Genomic DNA, 15,973 nt, shown 5'->3' on the forward strand with positions numbered 1-15,973 from the left:
ATAGGCGTCAACGTACTTCTCCAGCCCGCATGCCGCTTGTAGCCGATCCCACGCTGCAGTATTTAGCACGACGGGATCTCGTCACTTCGGGACTGTACCAGTTTGACGATAAACCCGAAAATTACCGTGCTTGGCTCTCCACATTCACCAACGTGATTGACGGGGTCCAGCTCAGTGCAACCCAAAGGTTGGACCTTATGGCGAAATGGCTGGGGAAAGAATCACGCGACCAGGTGAGACGCATGCGTTCAGTGTACATCAACAAACCTGAGCTAGCCTTAAGCGAAGCGTGGGAGAGACTTTGGGAGAGATATGGGGCCCCCGACATTATTGAAGCGGCGCTATATCGACGTCTGGAAAACTTTCCTAAGGTGTCAGCCAAAGATCACTTTAAGTTAAGAGAATTCGGAGATTTACTCATGGAGATCCAAGGCGCCAAAGAAGATGGCTATTCAGCTGGTCTAGTATTCCTAGATACTCCATCCGGGATTAGACCAATTGTGGACAAACTTCCATTTGGGCTGCAGGACAAGTGGCTGACTGTTGCCTCAGAGTACAAGGAAGACCATGATGGTCGATTTCCTCCCTTTAAGCACCTCACTAGGTTTGTGTGCAAGGAGGCGAAGAGGCGAAACGACCCTAGCCTTGTAGGTCCAGGAAGCAGTTCGATTTACACCAAGCCAGGCAGATCCGTTTCGAATGTTTTCAACATTGATAAACCCGTGTCAGTGCTCAAGACCGAAGCCCTTACAACTAACAACGACCCTGGCAAGTATTCTCCATTGCATAACAAACCTCACCCCCTGAAAGCATGCAGAATGTTTAGGGAAAAACCCCTTGAAGAGAGGACGGCTCTTCTCAAGGAGAAAAGAATATGTTTTAGATGCTGTTCCTCAACCTCTCACCTCGCCAGAGAGTGTACGATCGCCGTGAAGTGTCCGGAATGTGACAGCCCAGATCACGTCGAGGCCATGCATCCCGACCTGTCACCGCAAACCGAGAGCGCTCCTTCACCCCCACAACAGGACGGCGGGGAGGGAGAGGCTCACTCTAGGTCAATAGCTGTCAGCACGAACTGTACAGAAGTTTGCGGTCAAGCTCAGTCAAGTCGTTCTTGTTCCAAGATCTGCCTCACTAAGGTGTACCCCAAAGGAGCCAAAGACAAGGCCATCAAAGCCTATGTGATTCTGGACGATCAGAGCAATCGTTCACTAGTCAGTCCAGAGTTCTTTAAATTGTTCAACATTGAGAGTGAGCGGTTCCCATACTACCTCAAAACTTGCTCAGGCAACATGGAAACCCAAGGAAGGAAGGCAGAAGGCATCCAGATCGAGTCCCTGGATGGTAAAGTAGTCATCTGTCTCCCTCCACTCTTAGAGTGCAATGAAATCATGAATAACCGCGCTGGGATCCCGACACCAAGTGCGGTGCTACACCAGCCGCATCTCCACCACATCGCCAAACACATCCCAGAACTGGATCCGAAAGCGGAAATACTCCTGCTATTAGGAAGAGATGTTATCCAGGTACACAAGGTTAGGCAGCAGATCAATGGACCACTCGACGCCCCCTTCGCGCAACGTCTGGATCTGGGCTGGGTGGTGATAGGAGAGGTGTGTCTCGGTGACGTACACAAACCGACGGTCGACACACTCAAGACCAATGTGCTAGAGAGTGGCCGCCATTCAATCTTTCAACCCTGCCCGAGTGTCCCGTGCATCAAGGAAGCACAACAAGGCGTTAACAAGCGCGAGGCAAGCGACGAGTCGTTGGGCCAGTCAGTCTTCGCTCTAACGAAGTATGACAACAAACTTGCACAATCAGCTCAAGATACCATTTCTTTAAAAACCAAAGACACCAAGGTCTTCAGAGATGAAGCAAATAATGGGGTTGCCCCATTGCCAATCAGAGAACCACGCCAGCGCTCACCAGATAACAAAGAGCAGGCAGTCAAACGGTTCACGTCCTTACGGAAAACCCGGAAAAGGAAACCTGAGATGCAGCAACGCACCCGATTGGCCCACGAGGTACTGTGCACCCTAATGGCAGAGGTCACAGCCATTATAAACGCACAATCATTCCTACCTGTGTCTTCTGACCCAGAAAACCCCTTTATACTTTCGCCATCAACGCTCCTTACGCAGAAGGCAGGAGCACCTCCTCCACCAGGAGACTTCTCAGACAAGGATTTGTACACAAAGCAATGGAGACAAGTCCAGGCTCTGGCAAATCAGTTCTGGTCCCGCTGGAGACAGAAATATCTACACTCGTTGCAACAGAGACGAAAGTGGACAGAACCCCGCAGGAATCTTCAAATTGGAGACTTAGTCCTGCTCAGGGACAAGCAGATCACCCGCAACAGCTGGCCAATGGTCAGAATCACTGCTACATTCCCTAGCGAGGATGGACATGTCAGGAAGATCGAATTGAAGACTACCGACCAAGGCGATGTGAAAACTTTACCAAGGGCCAGTTACAGAAGTTATTCTACTTCTACCCAATGACTGATTAAGAGACTAAGTTTTGTACTCTGCTCATTGTGACCTTACGAAGGTCAAGCGGGGAGTGTGCTGTCTTTACGACAGTTATTTAGTTTATAATATTTTCGCTTAGTAATTCATTCAATAGTATTTTCTAGTTAGAATTAGAAGTGTTTAAAGTGTATTCATTGCATGTAAAATATATCGGCATGCGATGACGTCACATCCGGTTTCGCCGCGTCTTGTGGGAAAACACCGGTTTGAAATTAGCGCGAGGGTGGGGGCTTTCCACGAGGCTCACCTGAGCAGAAGCAGTTTTGCAGGCATGAGAAATCACAGTGAGAGCAACGCTGTAAGTTAATAGATAATCGATATATTGAACTAAGATGTTAATGCCGATCCTGTTAGAAGTAACGACGGTAGATAATGTTTATGCTTTCGTTAGTTAAAGAGTCGCAGATAGTTTGCATGGAAGTGTATTTAAAGTAGTCAATGGAGCAGGTAAACTCTCCCTGTATACTGCACCTTAGTGTAATGTAGTTATAGTCACCTTTGCAAGTATTTACACTTGAAATGTGATATTAAGGAAGGAACAAATACTGTATCAATCTTGTATTGTTTTATCAACAGTTTTCACCATATGTTAATGTGAAGAGTGAACAGTAAATGGTTAATCTTACTGCGATCTGGTTCTTATTAACTGTGGTTTATCCGGACGTTAAATTCGGCGTTCGTTACACCCGAAGGAGAACGTTACATCCCCTACTGAGGAAAGGAGAGGATATCTTTGCAATCCTTTTCAGTGGGAAGCACTTCAGCAAAGTGGACTACTGTGCTCCACCCACTTGAACTCATTATTATAGATCAGGAAGAAATGGCAGCGGATGGAGCAGAGTGAGGTGGCTTTCAAAGAGGTAAAGGAAATGGTGATGTCAGACACTGTACTCACACATTATGATCTACATTGTTCAATGAAGTTGGTCTGTGATGCAGTCATGTGATATGTTATGAGTGATGGAAGTGGACACCCCATTGCCTTTGCATCACATTCCCTTACCACTGCAGAGAACAATTATGCGCAGATTGAATGAGAGGTCTTGAGTCCAGTTTGGGTGTAAAACATTTCTGACCATCAATTACAAGTGTCCATTTTCAGTTCACAGAAGGGTGTTCCACTAACAGCAGCAGTACAAGTGCAGAAATGGGCTCTGCTCCTTCGAGGACACAATTACAAGATTGAATTCAAGAGGATGACTAATCACAGAAATGCTGGCGGATTGTCCTGTTTACCCTTCTAAAATGAAATACTTAAAAAAATTTACAAAGATGACATTCCTCTTGACATATTCTCCCAATTGCAAAACAAAAGTCTTGATACTCTTAGAGACTCCACACTGTCTCAGTTCCACATGGCAACCCAAACTAGCCGGAATGTGCAGCAGAAATTCCAGTTCCTCCGTTTTTACCAGCACTGAGATGAACATGCCCTTCATGGGGGTTGCCTTACGTGGGGATTGAGAGTTGTGCAATCTAAGCTGAAAGCTAAAGTGTTGGGAGAGCTACATGCTGGTCGTCTAGGTGTGGACAAAATAAAAGCGTTGGCTGAAAGCTTTGTCTGGTGGCCTGGGATAGATCAGCAGATAGAGCAGTTTGCCATGCACAGTTTGGGATGCCAACACGTTCAGAAGATGCCAAGAACAGCAGTTCTCTATCCCTGGGAATGATCTGCATTGGTCTATCAGAGGATTCATATGGAAATTCCTTGGTAGTAGTAAATGCAGGTACAAAATGGCCAGAAGTGTTCCTAATAGACTCTGTTACAGCCTCACACATTGTTTATGTATTGAGAAGCCTGTTCTCAAGGGCTGATGTTCCAGAACACTTAGTAACAGTGGACCACTATTTGTTGTAGGACTTCCATTTATTCCTGAAAATGAATGAAATAAGACATATTACATCTGCACCCTACCACCCAGCTACAAATGGCTTGGCAGCAAGGTATGTTCCGTGTCTAAAGAACACACTGTGAACAATGTCAGTAGAACACACTACACTGACATTGAAACAGAAGCTCGCTATTTTCTTACATACATTTTGCAATGCATCACACTCTACAACCAACAACTCACCAGCTGTGCAGATACTGGGTTGTTCCTTGTGGTCACACTTGGATCTCCTCAAACCCAGTCTCAAAAGGGGTATGCAAGATAAAACAGCTGAGTCAAATTGAGGGCTCCTCAAACAAGGAGGTTTGATGTTTCACTCCTTGACAAGCAGTCAAGGTGAAGGACTACAGAGGTAATAAAAAGTGGGTACTTGAAAGATTAAAGGGAGAACTGGACCATTCTCCTACACAGTGCAGATTGTGTCTGATGTCATTTGGAGATGACACATCAATCTACTGATGAAAACAGAGTCAGCTGTTAGAGAAGAAAGGTGTCCAGGAGGGAGTAAGGAGGGTTAGTTAGTGAAGCTAGGGCATAGGCTGCTGACAGCAGTTTGTCAGAGTGCTCTGTCTTGGGCCAGTCTTTCAAGTTGTCCCAGGCTTCTTCCAGGTGAAGATCCTTCCTCTCCCAGGGATGAGGCCCTAGGAGTTTCTGTAGCTCTGGATTTTTATGAGATGGGGCTCCATGCCTAACCCTCCTCCTTTTGCATTTGGGCCTGGGACCATCCATGGCGGATTGATGGAAGGGGGCGGGGAGAAATGACTGGAAATCAGAGAAATCAATAGCTGTGTTCTTTCCACACTCTTGTGCAGGTCAGAATGCTGGTGCGTGACAGAGATTGACCTCGCTGCGGTGTCGTCATTTCACACCATAAGCCTCTGGAAGATCATCCGTATTTTCTGGCCAAGAAAGATCTCCAACTACACCCTACTCCTTCAGTGTTATTAAGAGGACATGGCCACAATCATCATGAGCAAACATTCGATATGGATTGGACATGTGATGGGAAGAGAGGCCAGCTCCATCATCAAGACAGCACTTCATTGGATCGCTGAATGGCAGAGGAAGCACAAGAGACTAAAGGCAACTTGGTGCTGTACAGTAGAGGCAGAAATGAGGACCCTGAAACACACCTGAGACACAATAGAGAAGATGGCAAACAGAGATGGAGGACCTTCATTGCTGCCCCAAGCACCAGCAGCATTACGGGCAGTAAGTAAGAGAAATCAATGTTCATGTTATCAGGTTGTTAGCTACCCAGATGGAATACAAGATGTTGCTCCTCCAACCTGAGTTTGGCTTCATGGTTGTAATAGAAGAGGTGATGCACCATCAATAACTCTTGGAGATGGGAGGCGAACGATAGGCTTTTATTAGCTGCAAGAGACCACGATTAGCAGCAAGAGACCACCACACAACATCCTGGAGACTGAGGGAGGAGCAGTGCCTCCAATCGCCTTTATACAGGGGTCTGTGGGAGGAGTCAGCAGAGGGGCGTGTCCAGACAGGTATATGTAGTTCACCACAGGAGGATGCATTCCTAGTGTGGGCAAATGGAATTAGTGTAGCAGGTTGAAAAAGCCAGCATGAATGTGGTGAGTCTAAGGGCCTGTCTCTTCCTGAGTCTCCTAACTGTGAGTGTTCAGTGCATCACTGGCATCAGCCTACCCACCGTCATGGATGTATATGCAGAAAGGTGCCAGAAAAGGAAATGTAACATTATAGAGGATCCCACCCACTCACCCAGCTCACAGACTGTTTGTCCCACTCCCAAGAGGGTGGGGGCTATAGCATTCACGCCAGGACCACCAGACTCAAAAACAGTTACTTTCCCCAAGCAGTAAGGCTGATCAACATGTCTGCCCACTAACCCATCCCTCCCCACCCCCAACCACCACTACTTTATTATTTCCTGTCAGTTACCTATTCACAGACACTCCTGTTCCTAGTGTCACTTTATGGACATATGATCAATCCCTGTATATAAGCTATCTTATGTGTTTACAGTTTATTTACTTGAATTAAAAAAATATATATTATTGTGTTCTTTATCTTACTGTGTTTTGTTTTGCTGCATCGGGTTCAGAGAAACAATTATTTCGTCCTCTTTTACACTTGTGTACTGGAAATGACATTAAACACTCTTGAATCTTGAAACTTGAGGACTGAAGTTCGAAATTTCACTCTGATCTCTCCTTGCTCACTCTGTAGTGGCTCTGGATGTGGGTTAGGTTTAAATCATGTGCAATTTAATAAATTAGGGGAGGCACATATAAACAGTTGTGGTCAGTAAACATAAACACAAAAAATTCTGCAGACACTGAAGGCCTGCTTTAGTTTTCAACCTGCTCTGGATCTTTTTATCTCTAACTGCCAACGAGACAGCAAAGATCTCAAATTCAGCGCTCCTCTTCCTATTCGAACCTCACCCCCTCTGAACATGCTGCCCTCCATTCTCTCTGCACCAATTGCAATCCTCCCTTCTCACCTGAATCTATCCATTGCCTGCTGGACTGTGGACAAACATATTCACGTCATTATACAGATGCACAGCAGAGCATCCTAGCAAGCCGCATCACTGCATGGTACAGAAACTGTACTGCGGCAGACAAGGAGGCTCTGTAATGCGTACCAGAAACTGCCCAACGCATCATTGGCACCAGCCTACCCACCATCAATAACATCTATTCAGAAAGGCCAGTAACGTCATGAAGGATCCCACCCACCCTGCTCATGGACTGTTTGTCCCACTCCCGACAGGGTGGAGGCTATGTAGCATCCACCCCAAAACCAGCAGACTCCAAAACAGTTACTTTCCTCAACCAGTAAGGCTGATCAACACTTCAACCCACTAACCCATCCCATCACATCCCCAACCACCACTACTTTATCATTTCCTGTCAGTCACCTTACGTACAGACACTCCTGTGCCTAGTGTCACTTTATGGACACATAATCACTCTCTGCACATAAGCTAGCTTGTGTATTTCTATTTATTGTGCTTTTATTAGGGTGGTCTTTATCTTATTGTGTTTTTTGTGTGCTGCATCAGGTCTGGAGTAACAATTATTTCATTCTCCTTTACACTTGCATACTGGATATGACATTAAACAATTCTGAATCTTGAATCCATCTCTGCCTTTCCCATCATCTTATACCATCTACGCCCCCTCTTAATTCCAGTCCTGATGAAGTGTCTTGACCTGAAACACTGACTGTCCCATTTCTCTCCGGAGATGCTGCCTGACTTGGTGAGTTCCTCCAGTGTTTTGTGTGTCGCCCCACTCCATTTCCTCTGCAATCTTTGCCTTGCGTGATGATTGTTAGATAAAACAATTCTTTAATGCACTTCCAGTTTGTGGCACTGGGGCTCAAATGCTGGGACTGAGACCACCATCAAGCCCTCTGTATTAATCATCAAGCTCCAAAATCTGGGCCTCTGTATGTCACAGGATCCTTGACTTCCTCATTGGGAGACTGCAGAGAGTGCATATTGGAAATAACACAGATGTACCATGAGCATTCTGACAGGTTGTATCACTGACATGGAGGGGCCACTGCACAGGAGCAGAAAAAGCGCAATGCTTAAAAAGGCAGCATCCATCATTAAGGAGCAGGTCTGCCAGGACAAACCTTGTTCTCATTGCGACCATCAGGGAGGAGGTACAAAAGCCTAAAGGCACACACTCAGTGTTTTAGGAACAGCTTCTTCTCCTCCACCATCCGATTTCTGAACGGACAATGAACACTACCTCACTATTTTTATTTATTTTCTTTCAACGCTCTTTTTGCACTACTCACATTATTTAATTTTATATATATATATAGTAATTTGTAGTTTTTGTTTTATTATTATGTATTGCAATATACTGCTGCTGCAAAACAACAAATTTCATGAAATACGCCAGTGATATTAAAACTGATTCTGATCTCCTGACTGGAGGTCAGACTGCTACCCATAAAACCATTGCCTAGAGGAATCTCTTTTGCCTTCTCCACATAATTAGTAACATCTAACGTCAGTTTTCCAGCAGTACCTGTCAGCTCCTGCCTCGGATTTCCAGTTGTCTGGGATCTCCTTGTAATTCCTGTACACGACCACTTGCAATTGAGTTCCGATTGGAATTTTTCCCACCAGCTGACGTAGTTCACGCAGTTTGTAACCCAGCACGTTCGTGTTACCGATTTTAACCAAGATGTCCCCTGTCAATGGAAAAACACAGGAGTCAGGCTGACTGACAGCAACCTGATCATGGCCAGCTCTGCTTATGCAAGTGTCACTCAACGTTTTAAGAACAGCTTCTACCCCCCGCTGTCAGATTTCTGAACAGTCCATGAACCACTAACACTGCCTTTTCTCCGTAACCTTTGATGTCCTTACTAATCCAGAGCCCCTGAGGATTATAAAGAAGCCAGAAACAAACTCAAGAAGGAAATTAGAAAGGCCAGAAGGGCCATTGACAGGAGACATCTTGGTTAAAGTCCTTGGCAAGTAGGATTAAGGAGAATCTTAAGGCATTTTATACATACATCAGGAGCAAGAGAATAACTAGGGAGCAGGTAGGAGCACTCACAGATAAAGGGGGGAACATCTGCTTAGATGTGGAGGATGTGGGTGAGGTTCTTAATGAGTACATTAACATCAGTATTTACCAAGGAGAAGGACATGGAGGATAGGGAGATCAGTGCTGACAGTATTGATATGCTAGGGCATTTCGAGGTAAAGGAGGAGGTAGTGTTGGGTCTTTTAAAGAGTATTAAGCTGGAAAAGTTTCCAGGACCTGTTGGCTTAATTAGGCAGAGCCACCATGGCTTTGTGTGGGGCAAGTTGTGTCTCACTATCTTGATTGAGTTTTTTGATGAGGTGATGAGGATGATTGATGAAGGTAGAGCTTTGGATATCGTCTACTATAATTTTTGTTAGGCATTTGACAAGTTCCCTCATGGGAGGCTCATTCAAAAGATTGGGATGTGCAGGATCAATGGTGAATTGGCTGAATTCAGAACTGGCTTGCCCATAGAAGATAGTAGTTGAAGGAACTTATTTGAGCTGGAGGTCTGTGACTCATGGTGTTCTGCAAGGATCAATACTAGGATTTCTGCTGTTTATAATGTATATAATTACTTGAATAAAAACGTAGATGAGTGGGTTAGTAAGTTTGCAGAGCATACAGAGATTGCTGGTTTACATAGAAGACCGGCAAAGAATACAATGGGATATAGATCTGTTTCATATATAGGCAGAGAAATGGCAGATGGAGTTTAACCCAACCAAATGTGAAGTGTTGCACCTTGGTTGGTCAAATACAAAAAGACAGTAAGCTGTTAAGGGCAAGACCCTTAATTGTGATGATGAGCAGAGGGATCAGGAGGTCCAAGTTCACAGCTCCCTGGAAGTGACTATGGGGTTGATAGGATGGTTAAGAAGGCATGTAGCATGCTTGCCTTTATTAGTCAAGGCATTGAGTTCAAAAGTCAGGAAGTTATGTTGCAGCTTTATAACTCTGGCTAGACCACATGTGGAGCATAACACACAGTTCTGGCCGCCCCATTACAGGAAGGATGCCGAGACTTCAGGTCAGGGAGGGTGCTAAAGAGGTTTACCAGGATGCTGCCTTGACGAGAAGCATAAATGGAGTAGACAGACAATATCTTTTTCCAAGCATTGAAATGTTTAATACCAGAGGGCATGTGTTTAAGGTGCGAAGGGGTAATTTCAAAGGAGGTGTCAGGCAAGTTTTTTTTACACAGAGAGTGGTGGGTGCCTGGAATGTGCTGCCTGGGGCAGTGGTAGAGGCAGTTACATTAGGGACTTCTAAGAGCTGTTTAGATAGGCACATGAATGTTGGGAAAGTGGAAGAATACGGACATTGTGTAGACAGAAGGGATTAGTTTATTATTAATTTATTTGGTTCAGCACAACATTGTGGGCCGAAGGGCCTGTTCCTGTGCTGTAATGTTCCATAAGTGCCTGTCAAAATCCACTTTAAATATACCCAATGCCCTCTGGTCCTAGACTCTCTCACTGCTGGCAACACCTCCATTCTGACTAAGCCTTTCAATATTCCATAAGTTTCATTGAGATCCCCCCCCCCCCCCCCCCATTCTTTTAAACTCCAGCAAGTACAGGCCCAGAGTCATCAGACACTCCTCATACATCTTAATTTCAGGATAATTCTTGCAAACCTCCTCTGGACCCTCTCCAATGCCAGCACATTTTTTCTTAGATAAGGGGCTTAAAACTGCTCACAATACTCCATGTAGTCTGATCAATTCTAGTCTTTCATATTCTAGTCCCCTTATAGACCTGATGCAGCCAAATGGATTCATATAAATGGGCAAACAGGCTGGCATGGTCACAGTGGGCCGAAAGGCCAGTTTCTGTGAATATTTAGGAGTAACTGACCAATGGTAAGATTCTCATCTCACAGGAGCCGGGTAATGTTCAAGAGTGAATATAACCATCTGTCCTTGAATGTTAAGCACAGCTATCACTGAGTCCCAGCATCAACAGCTTAGGGAGGGGCAGTGCAGAGAGCAAAAGAGGGCTTCACATTGACCAGAATCTCAACTGCACCAGTAGGTCTAAAGATGGATAACTGGTAGAGCACCACAGTAGCATCATGGTTAGCTTGATGCTATTACAGCTTGGGACATCAGAGTTCAGAGTTCAATTTTGGTGCCATCTGTAATAAGTTTGTATGTCCTTCCTGTAAGCATGAGGGTTTCCTCTGGGTGCTCCAGTTAGTAGGTTAATTTTTGATTGTAAATCATCCTATGGTTAGCCTAAGGTTAAATAGATAGATTGCTGGGTGATGAAACTCATTGGCTGGAGGGTCCTGTTCCATTCTACATCTCTAAATAAATAAACGCTGAGGTCATCTCCTGATGTCCCAGAGCACCTACCTTGCCTACAAGTGGCAGGTCAGGTATGTGATGAATAACTCTCCACCAGCCAGAGATGTTGAAAGGTGTTAGTGCAGGGTATTTAGGAATCATTAAATGTCACGTTAAAGTTGTATCATCATCATCAGCAATCACTCGTGGTTGAGTACGATTCTTCTCCTGATCGTTGAGCTGGTCACTTGTGGGTCTGGGGATGACTGAAGAGGCCGGTCCGTGATCCACAAGTCCTATTGCAGTGTTGGCAGTGTAGGTCATTGAGGTGGTGGTGGATGTAGCTGGTTGGGCCTTTCCCAGTCTGTCCTTACATAGAAACTGCTTAGTCTCAGCGGCAGCTTGGAGGTATTCTTCGAGCTGTGCAAACCGTCATAGACAGTCCTTCTCCAGCTTTCCCTATCCAGCGCTACTTTCTCCCATCCATTCAGGTTGATGTGGCACTTCCTCAGCTGGGTCCTGATATTGTCCTCAAACTGCTTTTTCTGCCCTCACAAGTACATTTTGCATCCTTGAGTTGGCTGAACAGGAGTTGTTTAGGGAGGCGGGAGTCAGGCATACTGATGATGTGGCCAACCCACATCATGTATAAGATGTTGGTGAGACCAAACTTGGAATATTGTATTCTGTTCTAATCACCTACCTACAGGAAATATATCAATAAGATTGAAAGAGTGCAGGGAAAATTCACAAGAATGTTTCTGCGTGTTGAGGGCCTGAGTTATAGGGAAAGGTTTAGCAGATTATGTCTTTATTCCCTGGAGTGTAGGAGAATGAGGGGAGATTTGATAGAGGAATACAAAATTATTAAGGGTATAGATAGGGTGAACGCAAGCAGGCTTTTTACACTGAGGATGGGTGAGTCTACAACTACAGGTCATGGGTTAAGAGTGAAAGATGAAACGTTTAAGAGAAACTTTTTCACTCAGAGGGTGGTGCAAATGTGGAATGAGCTGCCAGTGACGTGGTGGATGCAGGTTTGACGGCAACATTCAAGAGAAGTTTGAATAAGGTACATGGATGGGAGTGCTGTGGTCCAGATGTGGGTCAATGGGGCTAGACAGAATAAAAATTGGGCATGGGACTGAAAGTGTTCAAGGGCCTGTTTCTACGCTGTTGTGTTCTGTGGTTAACAAGCTACTTGAAATGCAAGTATTATTATCTGCCTTTCAGTAAGAGGAATGGAGTACAGAAGGAAGTAAAAAAAATCTATTTCAAGTTGAGGATTGTTACAGTGTTTCAACCTGAAACACTAACACTGCTTCTCTCTCCACATGCTGCCTAGCCTGCTGAGTATTTCGAACATTCTCTGCTTTTATATCAAAATCCTTGGAATATATATTTTCCTGATCACAGATATTATTGGTGTAATTTGTGTGACAAAAAAATCTTCCGATCTTTTATAACGAATCTCCCCTTTGAATTGAAATAATTAGAGCTCCCTGTTTTTTTAAATTTTAACAGCAATTTACATTTTCAATTATACATGCATGGTAGGTATTAGCATAAGTAAATCATATTATCAGAACTAGCACATTAATTTTGCCCACAGTTAAAGATAGATCTTGGGATATTAAATACGAAGCTAAATATAGTAAAATAATAATTTCAATTTATTCCAACCTAGTTAGTAAGTTTCTTGTTCCACAGGGAATGAATATGATTGGTAGCCTTCCAGAAATCAGCGCAATCCCACTGCAAACTCACTCAGAGCAGTTCTCTCATCGATCAGAGTCACCCAGCTTACAAATAGGCTCTTCAGCCCTCCAACTAAACTGACCATCAAGCACTGATTTACACTGATCCCACCTCATTCTTCCCACCTTCTCATTTACTCCCCCTTTGTTCTTCCACTTACCCACACATTCTAAGAGCTAATCCCCCCCAATGGAATTCGGATTGCTAACTCCATGTGGACAGCACCCAAGACAAGGATTCAACTTCTTAAGCACTGTCATTTGAAGATGTCCTCAGTTTTGGGGAGGGATGTGCGTCTGATGGAGCTGGATGAGTTTGCAACCCTCTGCAGCCTCCTGTGCATTGGAGCCTCCATACCAGGCTGTAGGAATTTGCAAGAGTTGTTTGGTGACATACCAAATCTCCTCAAACTAATTCTGACCATTTAGAGACGAGGCAACTTTTTTTCCTCTTGGGTGGGGGGGGGGGCATGATATTTTTAGAACATTTCTTTAAAGGACAAAATCTTTGAATATTTTGAAGACAGATACCTGATAAACAATGGAAAATAAGAAATGTCACAGAGAATTTTTTTTGTGTTTTGTTAAAGAAAGTAACATATTAAGTAATAGACCACTTTTCCAATAAAAACTGGTGCATGACAGAGAAAGACCTTGCCAAGTTGTCATCAATCCACACCATTAGCCTTGGAAGGTCCTCCATATTTTCAAGCCAAGGAAGATCTCTAACCATGCCCTGCTCTTTCAGTGTTATCAAGAGGATATGGCCACAATCATGAGAAAATGTTGGAGGTGGATTGGACACCTGATGAAAAGAGAGGCCAACCCTATCATCAAGACAGCACTTCAGGGGATCCCTGAATGGCAGAGGAAACACGGGAGACCAAAGACAACTTGACACCAAACTGCAGAGGCAGAAATGAGGAATCTGTACTACAAAGGGCACAATAGAGAAAATGGCTAAGAACAGACAGAGATGGAGGACCTTGATTGCTGCCCTAAAAGCCAGCGGCACAACAGGGGAATAGAGTAATTAGGGGAAAGGGAAGAATTTTGTTCACTAGAAGGAGAAATCGATATCAAGTTGGAGACTGCCTAGACAGAGTGTAATGTGTTGCTCATCCATCCTGAGGGTGGCCTCATCTAGGCACAAGAGGAGGCCACGGACTGACGTATTGGTACGGGAATGGGAACCAGAATTAAAATGTTTGGCTACTAAGTTCCGCTTGTGGTGGAAGGAGCAGAGATCGGGAGTACTGGCACAATAGATGATCCCAACAGATTTGCTGGTGAACTGTTGTTTCACCTGGAAGAACTGTTTGTGACCCTGAACAGAGGTGAGGGAGGAGGTGTATGGGTATAGTAGCTGAAGCACTTGGGCCAGTTTGAGGATAAGTGCCTGGAGGGAAATTATTGGGGTGGGACAAATGGACAAGGAAATCACGGAGGGAGCTATCCCTGTAAAAAGCCGAGGGAGAGGGAGGTAAAGGTAATATGTTTAGAGGTAGGGTCTCTTTGGAGATAGCAGAAGTTGTGGGAGGATAATGTGCTGGATGTGGAGGCTGATGGGGTGGTGTATAAAGACAAGAGGGACTCTATCATTACTACGATGGCGGGATGATGGGATGAGTGCAGATATAAAGGAAATAGAGGAGATGCAGATGAAGGCAGCATCAATAGTAGAGTGAGGGAAACCCATTCTTTAAAGAAGGAGGGTATCTCTGATGTCCTGAAATGGAAAGCCGCATCCTGAGAACAGATGTGGTGAAGAAACTGAGAAAAGGGAATAGAATTTTTACAGGAGATAGAGTGGGAAGATGTAGAGTCGAGTAATCTATGGGGATCAGTAGGTTTATAAAAGATGTCGGTTGACTGTTCATCTCCAGAGATGGAGACAAGAGGGAAAGGCATCCTTTTGTCACCTTCACTCTGTTTCAGAAACGGCTTCTTCCCCTCCTCCATCAGATTTCAGAATGGACCATGAACCCATGAACACTACCTCACTATTTTGTTTCTCTTGCTCTTTTTTTTGCCATACTTAATTAATTTAACTTTATACATAGTTATTTTGTAATCTATATAATTCTTATTATGTATTGTAAAGTACTGCTGCCACAAAAAAACAAATTTCACAACATACAGTGAAATTAAACCTGATTCTGATTCAAATTGCAAACATGAGGAAATCTGCAGAAGCTGGAAATTCAAACACACACAAAATGCTGGTGGAACACAGCAGGCCAGGCAGCATCTATAAGGAGAAACACTTTTGACGTTTCAGGCCAAGACCCTTCATCAGGACTTGGCCCGAAACGTCGACAGTGCTTCTCCTGATAGATGCTGCCTGGCCTGCTGAGTTCCACCAGCATTTTGTGACTGATTCAAATTGCTGTAATGTGGGCTTGTCTGTGTGATTATTGGACAATGTAAATAAATACTGTACCTGGTTTCAGGTTTGTCTCTGAGTCTCCAGGACCACTCTCAATAACTCTCAAGATCTGTAGAAAGGATCCATTTTTGATTAGCACCAGACCCAGCCCTTTAGCTCCCCTCTTAATGAACGTTTTATAGCTGCTACCCAAGTTATGGTCTGGATTCTCTTTCACATCTGTCACTGGATCTGCAAAACACAACAGTCTTGTTTAAACCCTGGGTTTGGACCCTTTGGTTAATGGGGTGGGTCCACAGCATAATAAAGGTTGGGAACTACTGGTTTACAGTGGGAGGGGAAGGGTTTAAAAGGGACCTGAGGGAGTAACTTCTTCATGCAGAGGGTGGGTATATGGAACAAGCTTTCTGAATAAGTGGTAGAGGCATGTGTCATAACAACATGTAAAAGACAGGTACATATTGTAGATAGGAAAAACTTAGAGTGATATAAGACCATAAGATGTAGGAGCAGAATGAGGCCATTTGGCGCATCAAGTCTGCTCTGCCATTTCATCATGGCTGA

The 15,973-nt window shown here is 44.4% G+C and overlaps 1 protein-coding gene across 1 annotated transcript in view; it reads right to left on the minus strand.

The window, feature by feature from the left end:
• The window catches only part of LOC132398967 (PDZ domain-containing protein 9-like), a 33,090-nt gene that overhangs the window by 15,917 nt on the left and 1,200 nt on the right, over window positions 1–15,973 (minus strand). The window contains exons 2-3 of the mRNA XM_059978804.1: window positions 15,464–15,657; window positions 8,464–8,629 (exon numbers count right to left, since the gene is read on the minus strand). Of these exons, the coding sequence (XP_059834787.1) occupies window positions 8,464–8,629; window positions 15,464–15,657 (360 nt within the window). The remainder of the gene's footprint in view (window positions 1–8,463; window positions 8,630–15,463; window positions 15,658–15,973) is intronic.

The sequence above is a fragment of the Hypanus sabinus genome, chromosome 9, assembly GCF_030144855.1.
Source record: "Hypanus sabinus isolate sHypSab1 chromosome 9, sHypSab1.hap1, whole genome shotgun sequence".
NCBI classification, from domain to species: Eukaryota; Metazoa; Chordata; class Chondrichthyes; order Myliobatiformes; family Dasyatidae; genus Hypanus; species Hypanus sabinus.